Source organism: Hypanus sabinus, chromosome 6 (genome assembly GCF_030144855.1).
Source record: "Hypanus sabinus isolate sHypSab1 chromosome 6, sHypSab1.hap1, whole genome shotgun sequence".
Classification (NCBI taxonomy): Eukaryota; Metazoa; Chordata; class Chondrichthyes; order Myliobatiformes; family Dasyatidae; genus Hypanus; species Hypanus sabinus.
Window position 1 is genome coordinate 10467962 of NC_082711.1, and position 17231 is coordinate 10485192.

The 17231-nt window shown below is 41.3% G+C and overlaps 1 protein-coding gene across 1 annotated transcript in view; it reads left to right on the forward strand.

Moving 5' to 3' along the window:
- The window catches only part of arhgap39 (Rho GTPase activating protein 39), a 561273-nt gene that overhangs the window by 190156 nt on the left and 353886 nt on the right, over nt 1-17231 (forward strand). Inside the window, exon 4 of the mRNA XM_059971678.1 lies at nt 15814-16242. Within this exon, the coding sequence (XP_059827661.1) occupies nt 15814-16242 (429 nt within the window). The remainder of the gene's footprint in view (nt 1-15813; nt 16243-17231) is intronic.

The window sequence follows — 17231 nt, forward strand, 5'->3', positions numbered from 1 at the left end:
CAGGCAGGTGGAACCAGATGGGGGAGGAGATATGATGGGTAAAGTTAGGATGTTAGGTGGATGGAACAAGTTGTGGGATGGGGAATATAAATGGGTGATGGGTGGGGGAAGGTATTGGAAAGGAAACAAAAAGGGGAGGAGCAGAGGTAGGTAGGAAGGAGAGGTGGAGATGATGATGCAAGAGGAGAGTTATATTGACCTGGACACCAAGTTACTTACCCTATGCCGATGGAAAGTATTGGCTAAAAATCTTGACCGTGTATTCCTCTCCGTTGATGCTGCCTGATCTGCTGAGTGCCATCAGCATTTTGTGTGTGTTGCACTATATTTCCAGCATCTTATGTTTGAGCTACTTACCCTGCTGTTTTCCTTTTGTGTCTATCTGAAAGAGCAGACAAGGGCTTGGTTTTAACCTTCATACAAAATCCCCACACATTGGAACACCTTACTGCTGACCTGGGATTTCAGCCTAGATTTTAGGCTTAAGTGTCCACATTGAAATTTGAAGCCTTTCCCTTACAAAAGGTGAGGGTGAAATCAACTGAGCCAGGGCTGACACTATCCTTTCTGCTGATTGTATCGTTTAAATAGAGGGAGCCAACAGGTTCCATCCATAGCTGAATAAAGGTAATAAAATAATCTTATTAAAGTAAAATTTATTATCAAAGTACATATATATCACCATATACTATCTTGAGGTTCATTTTCTTGCAGGCATTGACAGGAAAATAAAGAAATTCTATAGAATTTATGGGAAAAAACTATACATGAAGACTGACAAACATCCAATGTGCAAAAGAAGGCAAACTGTGAAATAAAAAAAGATAATCTGAGAACATAGGTTATAAAGAGTCCTTGAAAGTGAGTCTGTAGATTGTAGAATCAGTTTAGAATTGTGGTGAGTGAAGTTAGCCATGCCGGTTCAGAATCCTGATGGTTGTCGGGTAATAACTGTTCCTGGACTTAGTGGTGTGGGACCCAAGGCTATTGTACCTCCTGCCCAATGGTAGTTGTGAGAAGAGAGCATGGCCTGGATAGAGGGGATCCTTAATGACTGGTACTGCTTTCTTGTGGCAGTGCTCTGTGTAAATGATATCCAAATTTAAACCAGATACCAGGCTGAAGGCCTCTTGAACCATCTGACTTTAGCCCTCCGTCTTATATGAATTTAACTCAGGACTAAGCAAAGAGTCTGTGTTGAGCAGTTTCCAAATGAACTCTGCCATGGACGGTCCCAAGCCCAGCTGGGGAAGGAGGAGTGTTGGGCATAGAGCTAGGGACCCTATCTTGTGAAAAAGCAGTGTGACAGAAATGGCAACAGAAGCTCCTGGGAGAGGAAGGATCTTCAAAGATGGATTACACCTGGGAACAAATCAAAAGACTGGCCCAGGACAGAGGACTCTGGCGAGCTGTTGTTGGTGACCTGTGCTTAAGAAGAAGTAGTTTCCATTTGCTTCACATTGATTAGAAAGGAAAAATGTCTTTGAAGTGTCATTCTGCATACCAGACAACATTGTGTATCGTCTTCAGCCAAGCAAAAACAAATCAGCTGGACAACGGGCAGCTGGCTGCTTTGCAACAAGCAGTAATAGAATTTAAAATTACCACCCACTTCCCCATAAATTGATATTAAATATATATATAGTCTGTAATCTGCAGTGCAACAAGTCTTTTATTTCTTCTCCCCACATGTAATTTCATAGTTTCCAGTTCACTTATATTAAATATTTTATTGCAGATTCAAGGTTACGAATTTCTTTGAAATATACTCATGCCATTCTACAGCCCAACTGCATTTCAAAGAAAACTTGTGAAGGAAGAGATACACTAGTTGTAATGTTTGGTTTCACTCTGAGCAGCAGAATCTCCTAACCATTTTCCTTCAGACTTAATCTACAGTCTTAATCTACAGTCTTCTATTACGGTCATGTGCTACTTGGTTAATATTATTTTTTAAATCACTACCCTGATAAGTTAGAAGTATCCATTTAGAACCCACTAGTATTTAAGAATTTCCTTTGGGATGGATGTTGCCATGAATGAAATAATCAGTATACAAATAAAAGATGAGGGAATTCACAACATTTCAAACTATTTTCCTGTTTTACCAGATTTCTGATTAACACACAGTACATGAAGGGATTTGAAGTTGAGATAGAGGCGGTGCAGAATGGAAGCTATCTTTTCTGCCCAACTCATCCTGTTTGGCTGTTTTTGCCCCATATCCTTCTAAACTTCTCCTATCCATGTACTTATCAAGTATCAAGGAAGTAAAGTTGAGACTTTACAAAGCACTGGTGTATTGGAGATTTGGGAGTAGTTTTATCTTGGAAAGGATGTGCTGAAACTGGAGAGTGTTCAATGGAGGTTCATGAAAATGATTCCAGGATCGCATGGCTTGTCATATGAAGAGTGTTTGATGGATCTGAGCCTGTATTCACAAGAATTCAGAAGAATGACGAGTGACTTAATTGAAACCTATCGAGCGGTGAAAGGCCTTGATAGAGTGGATGTGGAGAGGATGTTTCCTGTTGTGGGAGAGTTGAAGATCAGAAGACACAGCCTCAGAATAGAGGAGTATCCTTTCAGAATGGAGATGAGGAGGAATTTCTTTAGCTAGAGAGTGGTGAATCTGTGGAATTCTTTGCCACAGGCAGCACTGGAGGCCAAGAATTTATATATATTTAAGACAGAGATTGATAGATTCTTGACTGGTCAGGGCATGAAGGGGTATTGGGAGAGGACAGGAGGTTGGGGCTGAGAGGTAAATTGGATCAGTCATGATGAAATGGCGAAGCAAGCTCAATGGGCCAAATGGCCTAATTCTGCTCCTATATTTTATGATATGGTTTTTTGAATGTTGTTATTGTACCTGCCTCAATCATTTTTTCTAAGAGCACATTGCATGTAAGCATCTCCCTCTGTATGAAGAAGTTGCCCCGAAGTCCTTTTTAAATCTCTCACATCTTATCTAGTTTTTGGTCCCTCTTCCCTGGTGTAAAATAAAGAAAAGTTGATGCATTATATTCACTCTATCTGTGCCTCTCATGACTTTAAACAGCTCTGTAAGGTCATACCTCAGTCAGGCCCTTGAGCTCTGGCAACATTCTTGGGTGATGAGTACATAAAACTAGTGTCATTGAAAAGTACAACACAGAAACAGACCCTTTGGCCCATCTAGTACTTGCCAAATCTAATGGAATTTCCATGATACATTGAAACTGAATTATTGGCTATGATGATGGTATCCGTAAGTCCAGAAGGACAATGGAATGTGGCACTGGAGTGACCTCTCCAGTTCACCAGCCTAGGCAAAAGGTAGGAGATCCTGGGCCTCCCTGGTGTAGTCTAAAGGAAAGTGAAGCAATGCGTTTAGCACCTGCTTGGCTGGAGGAACTGTTGGAAGGATGTTCTGTGCCCGCAATGTTGTGAGACTGTTTACCCATAGCTGGAGATCTGGTTCACAATGGGAAATATTGGCTATATTTACACTTAATATATGGACAATACATTTTTAAAGTGTTTCCATAATGTGTGAAAAGGAAGGAATGTAAGTCAAAGAAATCCCAGATTCCAAGGGATATTGAGAGGGGGGGACATGGCAGTTATTGAGGACAGAAAATGGTGGCTGAAAGAATACGTGCAAAATGCTGGAAGAACAGGGGATTCATCAGGGGGTCTTGGCCCGAAATGTTGGCTACTCTTCTCTCACTGATGCTGCCTGACCTGCTGAGTTCTTTCAGCGTTTTGTACGTATTCTTTGATCTGCAGCAACTGCAGTTGTATTTTTGTGTTTAGAAAATGGTGGCTGCTCTTCGAGTATATAAAAAATGTCAAGGGTAAATTGAATCCACTGATATTCTTCAGAAGATCAAGAATGAGGCATAAATCTTGTTATGAGGCATGCATCTAAGGTTCGAAAGAGTAATTTTTTTCAAAAGAGATGTGAAGGGTAGATTTTTTTATACGGGGAGTCGTGGGTGTCTGGAATGTGCTGCCTGGGGTGATGGGAGAAGCAGAAACATTAGAGACTTTTAAGAGTTGTTAGATAGACACAAGAATGTGAGGAAAATGGAAGGTTATGGATGTTGTGTTAGCAGAAGAAATTAGTTTAGTTGGCCATTTGGTTATTAATTGAATTGGTTCAGCACAACATTGTGGGCTGAAGGGCCAGTTCCTGTGCTGTACTGGTCTGTGTTCTATTGCCGTTTAATTATTGAAGGTGTTCACACAATGTCATAACCAGCTCTCTTTGAGGTAAGGATGAGTGAGAAAGTGAAGGAGAAAAATAAAAGAATGAACACAGGCAAATTGTGATCATCCTATACTAAAAACTACTTAAGTAAAGAGATGAAGCTCATTCCAGCAATAAGAGGTAGTCTATGAAATCCTCCACTATCACCACTGCCCTTATGCGCACATGTCTTCCCTCACCCCATCCTTCTGCTATTCACCAGGAATAGGGTTCCTTATCCGCACCCACCACCCCACTAGCCTCCACGACCAGCACATAATTCTCCGTAACTTCTGCCATCTCCAAAGAATTCCCACCACCAAGCACATCTTTCCCTCCCCCCCCACCCCCCCACTTTCTGCTTTCTGCAGGGATTGCTCCCTATGTGACTTCATTGCCCATACATTCTGTCTGGGTCATCTCCAACCTGATGGCATGAACATTGACTTCTTGAACTTCTGATAATTACCCCCCCCCCAACCATTCCCCATTCCTGTTTCCCTCTCACATGTTATCTCCTTACCTGCCCATTAGCTCCCTCCCCCTTCCTGGAATTCTGCCCTCCCCTATCAGATTCCCCCTTCTCCAGCCCTTTATCTCTTCCACTTTTCAACTTCCCAGCTCTTTACTTCACCCCTCTCCCTCTCTTCCAGTTTCACCAGATTGTAATTCTTCCTTTCCTCCCTCTCCTCCTCCTTCTGACCTCATCCTTTTTCTCCAGCTCGGCCCAAAATGTCGACTTTACTCTTTTTCATTGAATCTGCCTGGCCTGCTGAATTCCTCCAGCATTTTGTGTGTAGCCTATGAAATATTCAGGTTCAAGTGGTGTGACACCTGCTGCAGAAAGACTGAGAAGATTGTAGAAAATACAGAATCAGCCATTCTACAATTACTGAAAATTCACTGAACAATTATACACATATAATCAATTATGTTATAATATAAGCAAGCAGAGAAAAGTTAAACTATGAGAAAAATAACAATTTTACACTGTAATGAACAGTTGCCACTTTGGGCCAGGATCCTTCATCAGAAAGAAAGAAATCAAGAAGGTAGAAAGAAAAAGGTGGGGAAGGGGGAAGAGCACAAACTTGAGGCTGGTAGGTGGATTCAGGTGAGGGGGAGAGATAGATGGTGGAAATTTAACAGTGGAAGTAGATAAATTCTTGAAAAGGAAATACTCGCAGGGAGTTTGGAAAAGGGTAGAGCTGTTTGAATGACTCTTTAAGAGCTGACACAGGTAGAATGGACAGAACGGTGTTCTCTGACATGACACTGCATAAAAATCAGGTTTTTGTTTGATGTGGGTGACATTTTCCCGATTACTTTTTTTTGATGTGTGGTTTACTTTTTGATTCTCTTTCAATAGTGAGCATTGTGCGCCAGCCAGCTGTTCTGGTTGTGCTGTTTGGAAAAGCTGAGAGTGTTTCAAATATACAATGTTCAAATGATGTACTTTGTTCACTTTACAATGCCTTGTAAGTGGAGTCATTACAAGTGTAAGATTCTAAACAGAACACCCCAGAACCTAGCATATCACTTAAATACAGATGCCTTTGTCTCTTTAATTTCAGATGGCTGCCCAAACCACCTTTGTCCCTGATAAATTCTACCCTTCTGAGTTCACTGTTATTCGTTCTTTCCTCTCAGCTGACAGTGAAGCAAAGAAAGGGATTATACTGCAGTGTCTATCTAACCTCGCCTCCACTGTCCTGTATAAAAAATACTGCTTGCATGATTATATTCTCAAAATGATAATAAAGGTCACCCAATAGAAGTTTTTAGATGTATGAATAAAGTTGCATAGAATTTGTCTAATATTTAGAATTTAGATTTTCAAAAGAATGTACCACATAAAAGGTTTTTGAACAAAGTAGGAGTTCATGGCAATAAGCCTAAATACATAGGCCAAGAATGGGCGAACTAAAGCACAGTGGAGAGGCAGAGAACATAGAACATTATGAAATGAACAAGCTCTTCAGCCGTCATGCCTGTGCTGACTACCTTGCATGCCATATCTGGCTGTATATTACCCATATCCCTCCATTCTCTGTCTACTCAAGGCCTTTTAAATTTTGCTTTTGTATCTTCTCCTACTACTCCCCCGGGCAGCATGTTCCAGTACGGTTAAACAACTAATAGTGGGATGCAGCAGGGGTCAGTGCTGTTGCTTCCATAAAACCATAAGATATGGAGCAGAATTAGGCCATTTGGCCCATTGGGTCTGTTCTGCCATTCCATCGTGGCTGATTTATTATCCCTCTCAACCGCATTCTCCTGCCTTCTTCCCATAATCACTGATGCCCTTACTAATGAAGAACCTATGAACTTCTGCTTTAAATATATCCAGTGACCTAGCTTCTGTATTCTGAGGCTGTGCCCTCCAGTCCAATCCTTTCCCACTGTTGAAAGTGAGAGCAGGGGGAAGATGGGTGGGTGAGAAGCTGGGAGGGGATAGGTAAAGAGCTGATGAAAACTGACAGGAATGGAGAGTAGACCATAGGAGAAAGGACCACATGAGATTGATCTATGAGTTAGAAACGTAGAAAACCTACAGCACAATACAGGTCCTTTGGCCCACAAAGCTGTGCCGAGCATGTCCTTATCTTAGAAATACCTAGGCTTACACATAGCCCTCTATTTTTCTAAGCTCCATGTATCCATCCAGGAGTTTCTTAAAAGACCCTATTGTTTCTGCCTCTACCACTACCACCTGCAGCCCATCCCACACACTCACCACTCTCTGCATAAAAAAATTAGCCGACATTTCCTCTGTACCTACTTCCAAGCACCTTAAAACTATGTCCTCTTGTGCTAGCCATTTCAGCCCTGGGAAAAAGCCTCTGACTATCCACACGATCAATGCCTCTCATTGTCTTGTACACCTCTATCAGGTCACCTCTCATCCTCCTTCGCTCCAAGGAGAAAAGGCCGAGTTCACTCAACCTATTCTCATAAGGCATGCTCCCCAATTCAGGCAACATCCTTGTAAATAATATAGCAATCAATATTGTCTGTTATTACTTCATGTAGTCTAGGTAATATTTGATACTGGTTTAAGATTAATTTTCCACCTTTTGATCCCAGCTCAGTATGTTTTCTATTGTACATCCTCAATGAGGTGATCTACCTTGCTGGGTATAATGGTACAGTTACTAAGGCTGTATGTATTTCCTGGACACACTCTTAATTCCTGTTGCAAATACACAGTAATATAGTTGTCTATCAGCTAATTCTTTGATGTTGCCCAATTCCCAATGAATTATTAAATATATCTAATTGTACCTCTGCCGTCTCTTCCCTAGATATTTTAAAATGCATGGATGCAATCAGTCACGACCGATGACTTTAATCCAGTCTGAGACTCGGTTTGTTTAACGTTTCTCAACTTTTTAATAAGGTTATGCCATTTCTAATCTTACCTTCTGATACCATGTCCTTTTGGTACATTTTAAAGTTAAGATTGTAATTTTTCTTATGCTTATAATAACATAATGTGGTGAACTACATATACCTGTCTGGACACGGCCCCCGCTGACTGCTCCTGTGGCTCCTTCCATAGACCCCGGTATAAAGGCGATTGAGGCCTGAGCCCGGCCTCTCAGTCTCCAGTATGTAGTATGGTGGTCAACCACTGCTTGTTCTTTCTTCCAGTCAATAAAAGCTGATATCTCGCCTTCACATCTCAGAGAGAGTTATTGATGGTGCATCACATAATAACCCTATTCAGCTCATTGTCTTCATGTTGGTTCCCAGAGGAGGAATCCCATTCCCCCCACAATATTTCCCTCCACCCCACAACGTCGTCTCTCTCATATTGTTGGATCAATATTCATCCACAGGTTATTCAGAAGTCAAGAATGAGGCATTAAACTTGGTGGTTATGATAATTTTATTAAGAGTTACAAAAACAAAGGAAAAACAAGGAAAATGAAGCCATGTTTATCACATACTCAGACTAGAGATAACAACGTTCCAGTGCAAAGAAGCCAGATTCAAGTGGCATGATATCTGCTTCTGAAAAACTAAGAAGCTACGGTCCAAAAAAGTATGACAGTTACAAAGAGCCAGTAATAATGGGGCGGCTTGGTAGTGTTGTGTTAGTGCTATTACAGTGCCAGCAACCTGAGTTCAATTCCTTCTGGTCTGTAGGGAGGTTGTGCATTCAGTCAAAGCTGATTTACCTGAGCATGAATTTGGTACAACTTTTACATTCTCAGTGATGAGATTACCAATAAAACAAAATTTTGATAACAGAATAGCGGTAACACACTAGGTCCTGATTGCAGAATAAAATGATTGTCTACAGGTCAAACAACAAATCCAATTTTCTATCACAACAATGGATGCACACTATAACATAATTACTGAAGTTACTGAAATGTGAGTGTTGCCTCTGCTGCGTTCCATGTTTCTACTAATAAGCTTTGTTTAAGGTTCCCTCTTACCACAGTAGTGCAATCCACATCCCTGTTTACTAGTTATTAGCCCTCACTGTTCTTTCCCTTACTACATATGGTATATTTAAATCCTAGGATTATGGTAAAGTTTTCTCTGTCTGGAAACTCAACACTTAAAATAATCTACATTATTTTCTACTTTATGTTGAATTCTGCAAGGTAAAGTCACAGGAAAAAGGATCTCAGGGTTGTAGGTGGTGACATATATATATATATATATATATATACACTCTGATAATACAATTTACTTTCAACTTGGGAAAAACCCTGCTTGCATTTACCCTATGTGTACCATTCATAATTTTATATACCTCCATCAAATGTCCCCTCAATCTCATTCATTCTAGGGAATAAAGTCCTAGTATATTTTTAGTATATTCCTGTAGTCTTAAAAAGTCTGGCATGAAGCAGCATGATGATACCCCTTTAGATTTTACATTTGCCCTTGTGTAGATCAGTGAACTATTTGAAATACTGATGGCATTTGACTTTTAGTTTAGGAGTAGTACTGATTCAGCACTCTGCTATATAATGTAAGGAAGTAGTAATTCATATTGATATTTCTGGGGGGGGTCCAGTGGAATTGAATTGAATTGAAATGACTTTGTTACTTACATCCTTCATGTACATGAGAAGTTAAAATCTTTAAGTTACGTCTCCATCTAAATGTGCAATGTGCAATTGATAATAAATAGTATGTACAACAATATAACACAGAAATTCAGTTGTGTCAGAATGAATTAATTAGTCTGATGGCCTGGTGGAAGAAGCTGTCCCGGCGTCTGTTGATCCTGGCTTTTATGCTGCGGTACTGTGTCCCAGACGGTAGCAGCTGGAACAGCTTGTGGTTGGGATGACTTGGGTCTCCAATGATGATTCGGGCCCTTTTTACACACCTGTCTTTGTAATTGTCGTTATTAGTGGGAAGTTCACAACTACAGATGTGCTGGGCTGTCTGCACCACTCTCTGCAGGGTCCTGCGATTGAGGGAAGTACAGTTCCATTAGCAGGCAATGATGCAGCCAGTCAAGATGCTCTTAGTTGTGCCCCTGTAGTAAGTTCTTAGGATTTGGGGGCCCATACCAAACCTTTTCAACCTTCTGAGGTGAAAGAGGCGCTATTGTGGCTTTTTCACCACACAGCTGGTATGTACAGACCATGTGAGATCCTTGGTGATATTTGTGCTGAGCAATTTAAAGCTGTTCACTCTCTTAACCCCAGATCTATTTCTGTCAATAGGGGTTAGCCTGTCTCCATTCCTCCTATAGTCCACAATCAGCTGCTTTGTTTTTGCTACATTGAGGGGAAGGTTGTTTTCTTGATGTCACTGTGTCAGGGTGATGACTTCTTCTCTGTAGGCTGCCTCATTATTATTTGAGATTAGGCCAATCAGTGTAGTATCATCAACAAATTTAATTAGCAGATTGGAGCTGTGAGTGATGATACAGTCATAGGTATACAAAGAGTAAAGGAGGGGCTTAGGACACAGCCCTGAGGGGCACCTGTGTTGAGAGTCACCTGGTTCACATAAGTGATGTTTGGATAAGCATGCACCACTGTAGGTTGGTCTGTATTCTATCTTTCTGGAAGATTATTGATTCTGCATACAACATAATTACAAAACATAAATACAAAGTTCCAAGAACTTCTTGCCTCAAAGCTGTCCTGTTGCCTCTTTAACTTCAAACTCTGGCATGTAAGCAGCTTTATTCACTAAAGCCATGAATGTACTTCCTAGGCCTTTCTTCCTGTCAGACTTCCTAATGCTTCCATCTTTGTCCACCTGTTCTGATATCTTCTCAAGTAGAACATTGTCAGATCTTGTTTGGCATTTTCTTGAGCTGTGCTGTAGGGAGGTTATGATGTTCTACAAATAGAAACTATTCAGGGATAAGTAATTTTTAGAAGTGACCATGGCTTCAGTACACACTGGATGGGATAGGAGAGTCAAGGGGAAAGGAGAAAGAAAGCGTACAAAAAGTGTGGATACAGCCCAGTCCGTCCCCACTGAGCACATGTACACGGAGCACTGCCATAAGAAAGCAGCATCCATCATCAAGGACAACCACCATCCATGCCAGGCTCTCTTCTTGCTGCTGCCTTCATGAAGAATGTACAGGAGCCTCAAGCCCCTCATCTCCGGTTCAGAAACAGTTATTACCTTTCAACCATCAGGCTCTTTTTTATTTTTCATTAATCTCACTATTATTTTTATATTTGCTCCAACGTCCTACACTTCTGTGCACTGACTCACTGACTCAATGCCTGGCCCAGGTACGTAGCTTCATCTGTTGGTGGAGTGCAAGAATACTCCCCGGACTTTACATCTGTTAAACTTGTTGGTTGGAGAAACATTGTGAATGCACCAGTGCACTCCCAGCTAGTGAGGCATTACATTAGAAATTGTGTCTCATATGTGTATTCTAATGTGGTCCAGTTAGACATAGTCCAGGAACTTGCACTCTGTATTTGGAAATAGCGTTTATTGAAAGGCCTAGATAGAGTGGACGTGGAGTGAAATTTTCTATTTGCTGGGAAGTCAAGGACCAGACAGCACTGCCTCAGAATAAAAGGATGTCCCTTTAGATGAGATGGCATTTCTTTAGCCATAGGGTGGTGAATCTGTGGAATTCATTGGCACTGGTGGCTGTGGAGCCCAAGTCATTAGCAATATTTAAGGAGCAAACAAGGGCCAAAGTAGCCTCCAATCTGATGGCATGACTATTGACTTCTCTAACTTCCGTTAATGCCCCTCTTCCCCTTCTTACCCCTTCCCTGGCATATTTAGTTGTTTGTTTTTTTCTCTCTCTCTGCCCATCATTCTGCTGTTCTCCATCTCCCTCTGGTGCTCCCCTCCCCCTTTTTCCCTAGGCCTCCCATCCCATGATCCTTTCCCTTCTCCATCTCTGTATCACTTTTGCCAATCACCTTTCCAGCTCTTAGCTTCATCCCACCCCCTCTGGTCTTCTCCTATCATTTCGCATTTCCCCCTCCCCTTCCTACTTCCAAATCTGTTAGTATCTTTCCTTTCAGTTAGTCCTGACAAAGGGTCTCGACCTGAAACATCGACAGTGCTTCTCCTTATAGATGCTGCCTGGCCTGCTGTGTTCCACCAGCATTTTGTGTGTGTTGTTTGAATTTCCAGCATCTGCAGATTTCCTCGTGTTTGGCCTATAATTTCCTTTCTTTTGCCTTCCTTCCTTCTTAAAGTGTGGAGTGACATTTGCAATCTTCCATTCCTCCAGGACCATGTCACAATTAAGTGATTCTTGAAAGATCATAACCAATGCATTTACTAGTGTCTTCCACAATAAAGGCAAATGCAAAGTACTTATTAAGTTCATCTGCCATTTCTTTGTCCCTCTTTACTACCTCACCAGCTTCATTTCCTAGTGGTCCAATATCAACTGTCACCCCCCTTTTACTCTTTATTTAACTGAAAAAAAAACCTCTTGGTATCCTGCTTTATATTATTGGCTAGTTTTTCTTTGTATTTCAACTTTTCCCTTCTTATGGCTTCTTTAGATGCCTTTTTGTTGGATTTTAAAAGCTTCCCAGTCGTCCAACTTCGCACTCACTTTTGCTACCTTTCCTTGGCTTTCATGCAATCCTTAACTTCCCTTGTCAACTTTAATTGCCTACCCCGCCCATTTGAGAACAACTTTTTCTATGGGACATAACTATCCTCTGCTTTGTGAAATATTGTGAAACTTCAGGCACCTCTGTTCTGCTGTCATCCCCATCAGTATCCCCTTCAATCCACCTGGCAAGCTCTCTCTCATGCCACTGAAATTCCCTTCTTTTCATTGCTACAGTGATACACCTGACTTGTGCTTCTCCCTCTCAAATTGCAATATGAATTCAATTATGTTATAATCACTGTCTCCAAAGGGTCTCTTTAGCTTAAGTTCATAATAAAATCTGGATTATCACACAACACCCAATATAAGATAGACTTTCCCTGAGTTGGCTCAAGCACAAGCAGCTCTTAAAAGTCATCTTGTAGGCATTTAACAAATTTCCTCTCTTGTGACCTGACACCAACCTGATTTTCCCAATCCCCTTGTGTATTGAAGTCCCCCATTACAAATGTGACATTGCCCTTATTACATGCCCTTTCCAGCTCCCTTTGCAATCTCAACCCCATCTTGGCTACAATTTGGAAGCGTATATATGATTCCCATAATGGTTTTTTTCCCCTTGCAGTTTCATAACTCCACCCACAAAGATTCAACATCTTCTGACTCTATGTCAGCTCTTTCTAAAGATGTAATTCTATCTCTTACCAACAGAGCCACACACTGCCCATGCCTTCCTGCCTGTCCTTTTGATACAAAGTACGTCCTTTGATGTTTAGCTCCCAATTATGACCTTCTTTTGGCCATGACTCAGTGATGCCCACAATGTCATACCAACTAATCTCTAATTGCGCCATGAGTTCATCCATCTTTTTTGGCATATCATGTCCATTTAAATACAGCACCTTCAGTCCTGCATACTTCATCCTTTTGAATTTTTGCCTCTGTGGTACAATTTAACTCTTTGCTCTCTCTGCATTTGTACCCAATTATTAACTTGTCCTTCCTTACATTCATATTACACCCATCATCTTCTTGTAAACCTGTTGGCTCATCCTCAGCTCTGTCACTGATTCCTCTTGTCAAAACTACCTTACACGAGTTTTGCTTTGCAATGATATAAGACAAAAATGTTTTGTAAGGGCTTCTACTAAATCATTTAACACTGTGAAAGAGGGTTGTGCTCTTGTTTAGTAGCCCTTATATCCATTGGGTTTGAATATTGGTAGTCTTTACAGAGACTTCCAACTCTGACTACCTTCAAAAGTACTATATGCTCAAAAGTCTTTGCTTTAGTTACCATGTGTAATTAATTAGCAATGAGCTTTATTGGTCATATGTGCATGAAACATACAGTGAGATGTGTTGTTTGTGTCAAATCAAATCAGCATTGATTGTTCTGGGGGCAGCCCACAATTCTCCATGCTTCCTGCACCAACATAGTATGCTCACAACTCACAACCCTAACCCGTACATCTTCAGAATGCAGGAGGAAATCGGAATATCTAGAGGAATTCCACTCAGTCATGGAGAGAACATACAAATTCATTGCAGACAGCCGTGAGAGTTCAACCCTGCTCACTTGTGCTTTAACAGTGTTACACTAACTGCTATGTTACCATGCCACCTTAGAAGACAATGCAGCATTAGAAGATTCTGAGTAAATGTATCTCCTTCCAGAGGAATGTATAACTGCTGGATGTTGGGGGTGGGTGGGGAGTGGCAGGTTGCAGAGGGCAGAGGGAAAACAGATTGGTGTGCAGAGTTCAGGATATAGGGTGAGCCATTTAAATCTGTGATGCAGGAGAATTGCATCTCAAGTTCAAGTTTAACTGTCATTCAACCATACACACAAATGCAGCCAATCTAAATTGTGTTCCACAGGCCAAGTGTAAAACACAGCACCAACAGTCACACATAGTACAATCACACATAGCACAAAGCACATATAGCACATACAGTTATGTTAGCAATAAAGCATACTGTCACACAAACAAAATAATATAGCCCAAGTCCCCAAGTGTCATGGTCTGTAGACTGATGGTGCATGGGGTGTTGTCCTGGAGCCACGTTTCTGCAAGGTCGTGATTGTGTGAATTTCTCTGCTAAAAAAGCCATTTGAAACTGAATCGTTAAATATATTCAAGGCTGAGATCACACACTCTTTGGTTAATAGGAGAGTTGAAGGTTAGAGAGAGGGGAGCTGAGGCAGGGATCAGATCAGTATGATCTATTGGCTGGCAGAGCGGATTCAGAGAGCAGATCTCTGACCCACTCGTGTTCCTTATGTCCTTCTTGATTTAGCTGATTCCATAGATGAATAGAACTAAAGCATTACTTAAGGGAATACTGACGGCTTTAGGGAGCAAGCAGAACAGGATTAAGTTTAAATAGCTCGTGAAGAAAACACATCAGTACGGAGATGACAGGCCTTGCCTATGCTGAAAAGTTATTGTATCCATGAAGGTTCATCTATTTTAATATTGTTACTCAGGACAGGTACATTGAGAACTTCACTCACCTCAACACTGAACAGATTCCACAACCTATGGACTCACTTTCAAGGACTCTGCAACTCATGTTTTCAATATTATTTATCTATCTATTTTAGTATTTGCATAGTTTGTCTTCTTTTGCACATTGGCTGTTTATCAGTCTTTGTGTATAGTATTCAATTGATTCTATTGTATTTCTTTGTTCTGTTGTGAATGTCTGCAGAAAATGAATCTCAGGGTAGTATATGGTGACATGTATGTACCTTGGTAATAAATTTACTGTGAACTTTGGACGGGAGGTTTGGATAAGTGTATGGATGGGAGGGCTATGGTCCAGGTGTGAGTCGATTCGGTGAGGCAGAATAACAGCTTGGCACAGACTAGATGGGCCACAGGACCTGTTTCTGAGCTGCGGTTTCTATGACTCTGGTCTATTATGATCTCTCATGCTCTGGTGCTCACTTTCTTGTGATCTATCAGGATCCTGATGTGAGCTTGTGATCCAACAAGATCTGGTATTTACATCACCATCTGGAATTTCAAATTGTCTTCATGCATAAGCATTAACAGTGGGGTTTCAGCCACACTTGATGTGACATATTCACAAAAAACAATTGCTTTAAAGAACATTGGCATGTATATTCAAGTTTCAAGATTGCTTAATGAGAAGTGTAAGGAGAATGAAATAATTGTTATTCCAGATACAATGCAGCACAAAAGATAAAGAACACAGTAATAATAAAAACACAATAAATATAAATACACCGTATAAAATAGCTTATATACATAGACTGATTATATGTCCATAGAGTGACTGTCTGACTGACTGAATATAATAAAGTAGTGGTGGCGTTAGTGGGTTGAGGTGTTGATCAGCCTTACTGCTTGGGGAAAGAAACTGATTTTGAGTCTGGTGGTCTTGGCGTGGATGCTGTGCAGCCTCCTCCCCGACGGGAGTGGGGCAAACAGTCTATGAGCAAGGTGGGAGGGATCCTTCATTGTGTGTGTGTATCTATGCTGCAATAAACCTTTCATTTATCTTTAAGGCTGGAATGGGTGGAAATCATTGAGCCTCGAACTCGAGAGCGCATGTATGCGAACCTCATCACTGGAGAATGCGTCTGGGATCCACCTTCTGGAGTCCGAATAAAGCGTACCAACGAGAATCAGTGGTGGGAGCTCTTTGATCCCAACACCTCTAGGTTTTATTATTACAATGCCACCACTCAGAGGACAGTCTGGCACAGGCCTCAGAACTGTGACATCATTCCACTAGCCAAACTTCAGACATTAAAGCAGAACACTGACTCACCAAGCCGAGCTTCTGCCGACAACAGCCCCGGCCGCAGTAGCAACATCAGCAGAGAAGGGAGTACCAGCTCCTCACTGGAGCAGGAGCTGGAGGCTGATCGGACTCAAGAACAAGCACGGACGAAACAAGCCCAGCAGATCATCGGGAAAGAGGACGCGGAGAGGTAAGATTAAGAGCTCCGGCATGCTCTTTATGGTACGTGTATGCAGTTGCTGTAACGTACTCATTCCACAAACTAACCAAGCCCTTCCACAGCTTTTTACCAAACTAATTTCTGATAACTTGCCACTCAATGAACAGAAGGTTGGTTTCTATTTGGTTGTTGGAATGCATAAGATAAAGAACTGATTTGGTAAGGGTCGATGTTAGTTGTTGGACTGCGTATGATAAAGGACCAGATAAACGTTGCCAGAATATCTTTGGGTTAGGATGTGCTGTGGGTTAATATTGGTCGCCAATAGTTGGGCTCACAGCCTTCCTCTATCTTGACACTAAGCATGGCAGTTAATGTAAAGCTATTATAGTACCAGTAACCCAAGTTCAAATCTGCCACTGCCTGTAAGGAGTAGGTACATTGTCCCCATGTGTGGTTCCTCTCGGTGCCCTCGTTTCCTCCTATGTTCCGAAGATTAGTAGGTTAATTGGTCACATAGGTTTTATAGGGTGGATTAGGCTCACTGGGCAGTGAGTCTCTGATACAGTGTTGATTCTATAAATAAATATTTTTTTTAAATGACTAAATGTGAAAGCTAATGCTACCTGTGCATTTAATTAGTTCATGCTTGGGACTCAATCAAGGGTGATGGCACATGTGCTAGTGAACAACTTCGGGAACTGATGTTATGCCACAGTTCATTTCTTGTGATGTTCTTTTGAGACACAACTCAGTATATCAGAAGCTGAAAGATGTGTCAGAGAACCCTGAGGATCAATGTAGATTTGTTTGCACAGGTTTCTTTTCTTAGTGGAACTAGCTTTCCACAGTAAGAGAATAATGTGAATTGGAGATATCCATGAGGCAGTTTTTACACAGGAGTGGTAGTTGACCTGAATGTGTTGCCAGGCGAGGTGGTAGAAGCACATGCAATAACAATGCATTTAGATGCATTTAGACAGATATATGAACACACATACAAAATGCTGGAGGAACTC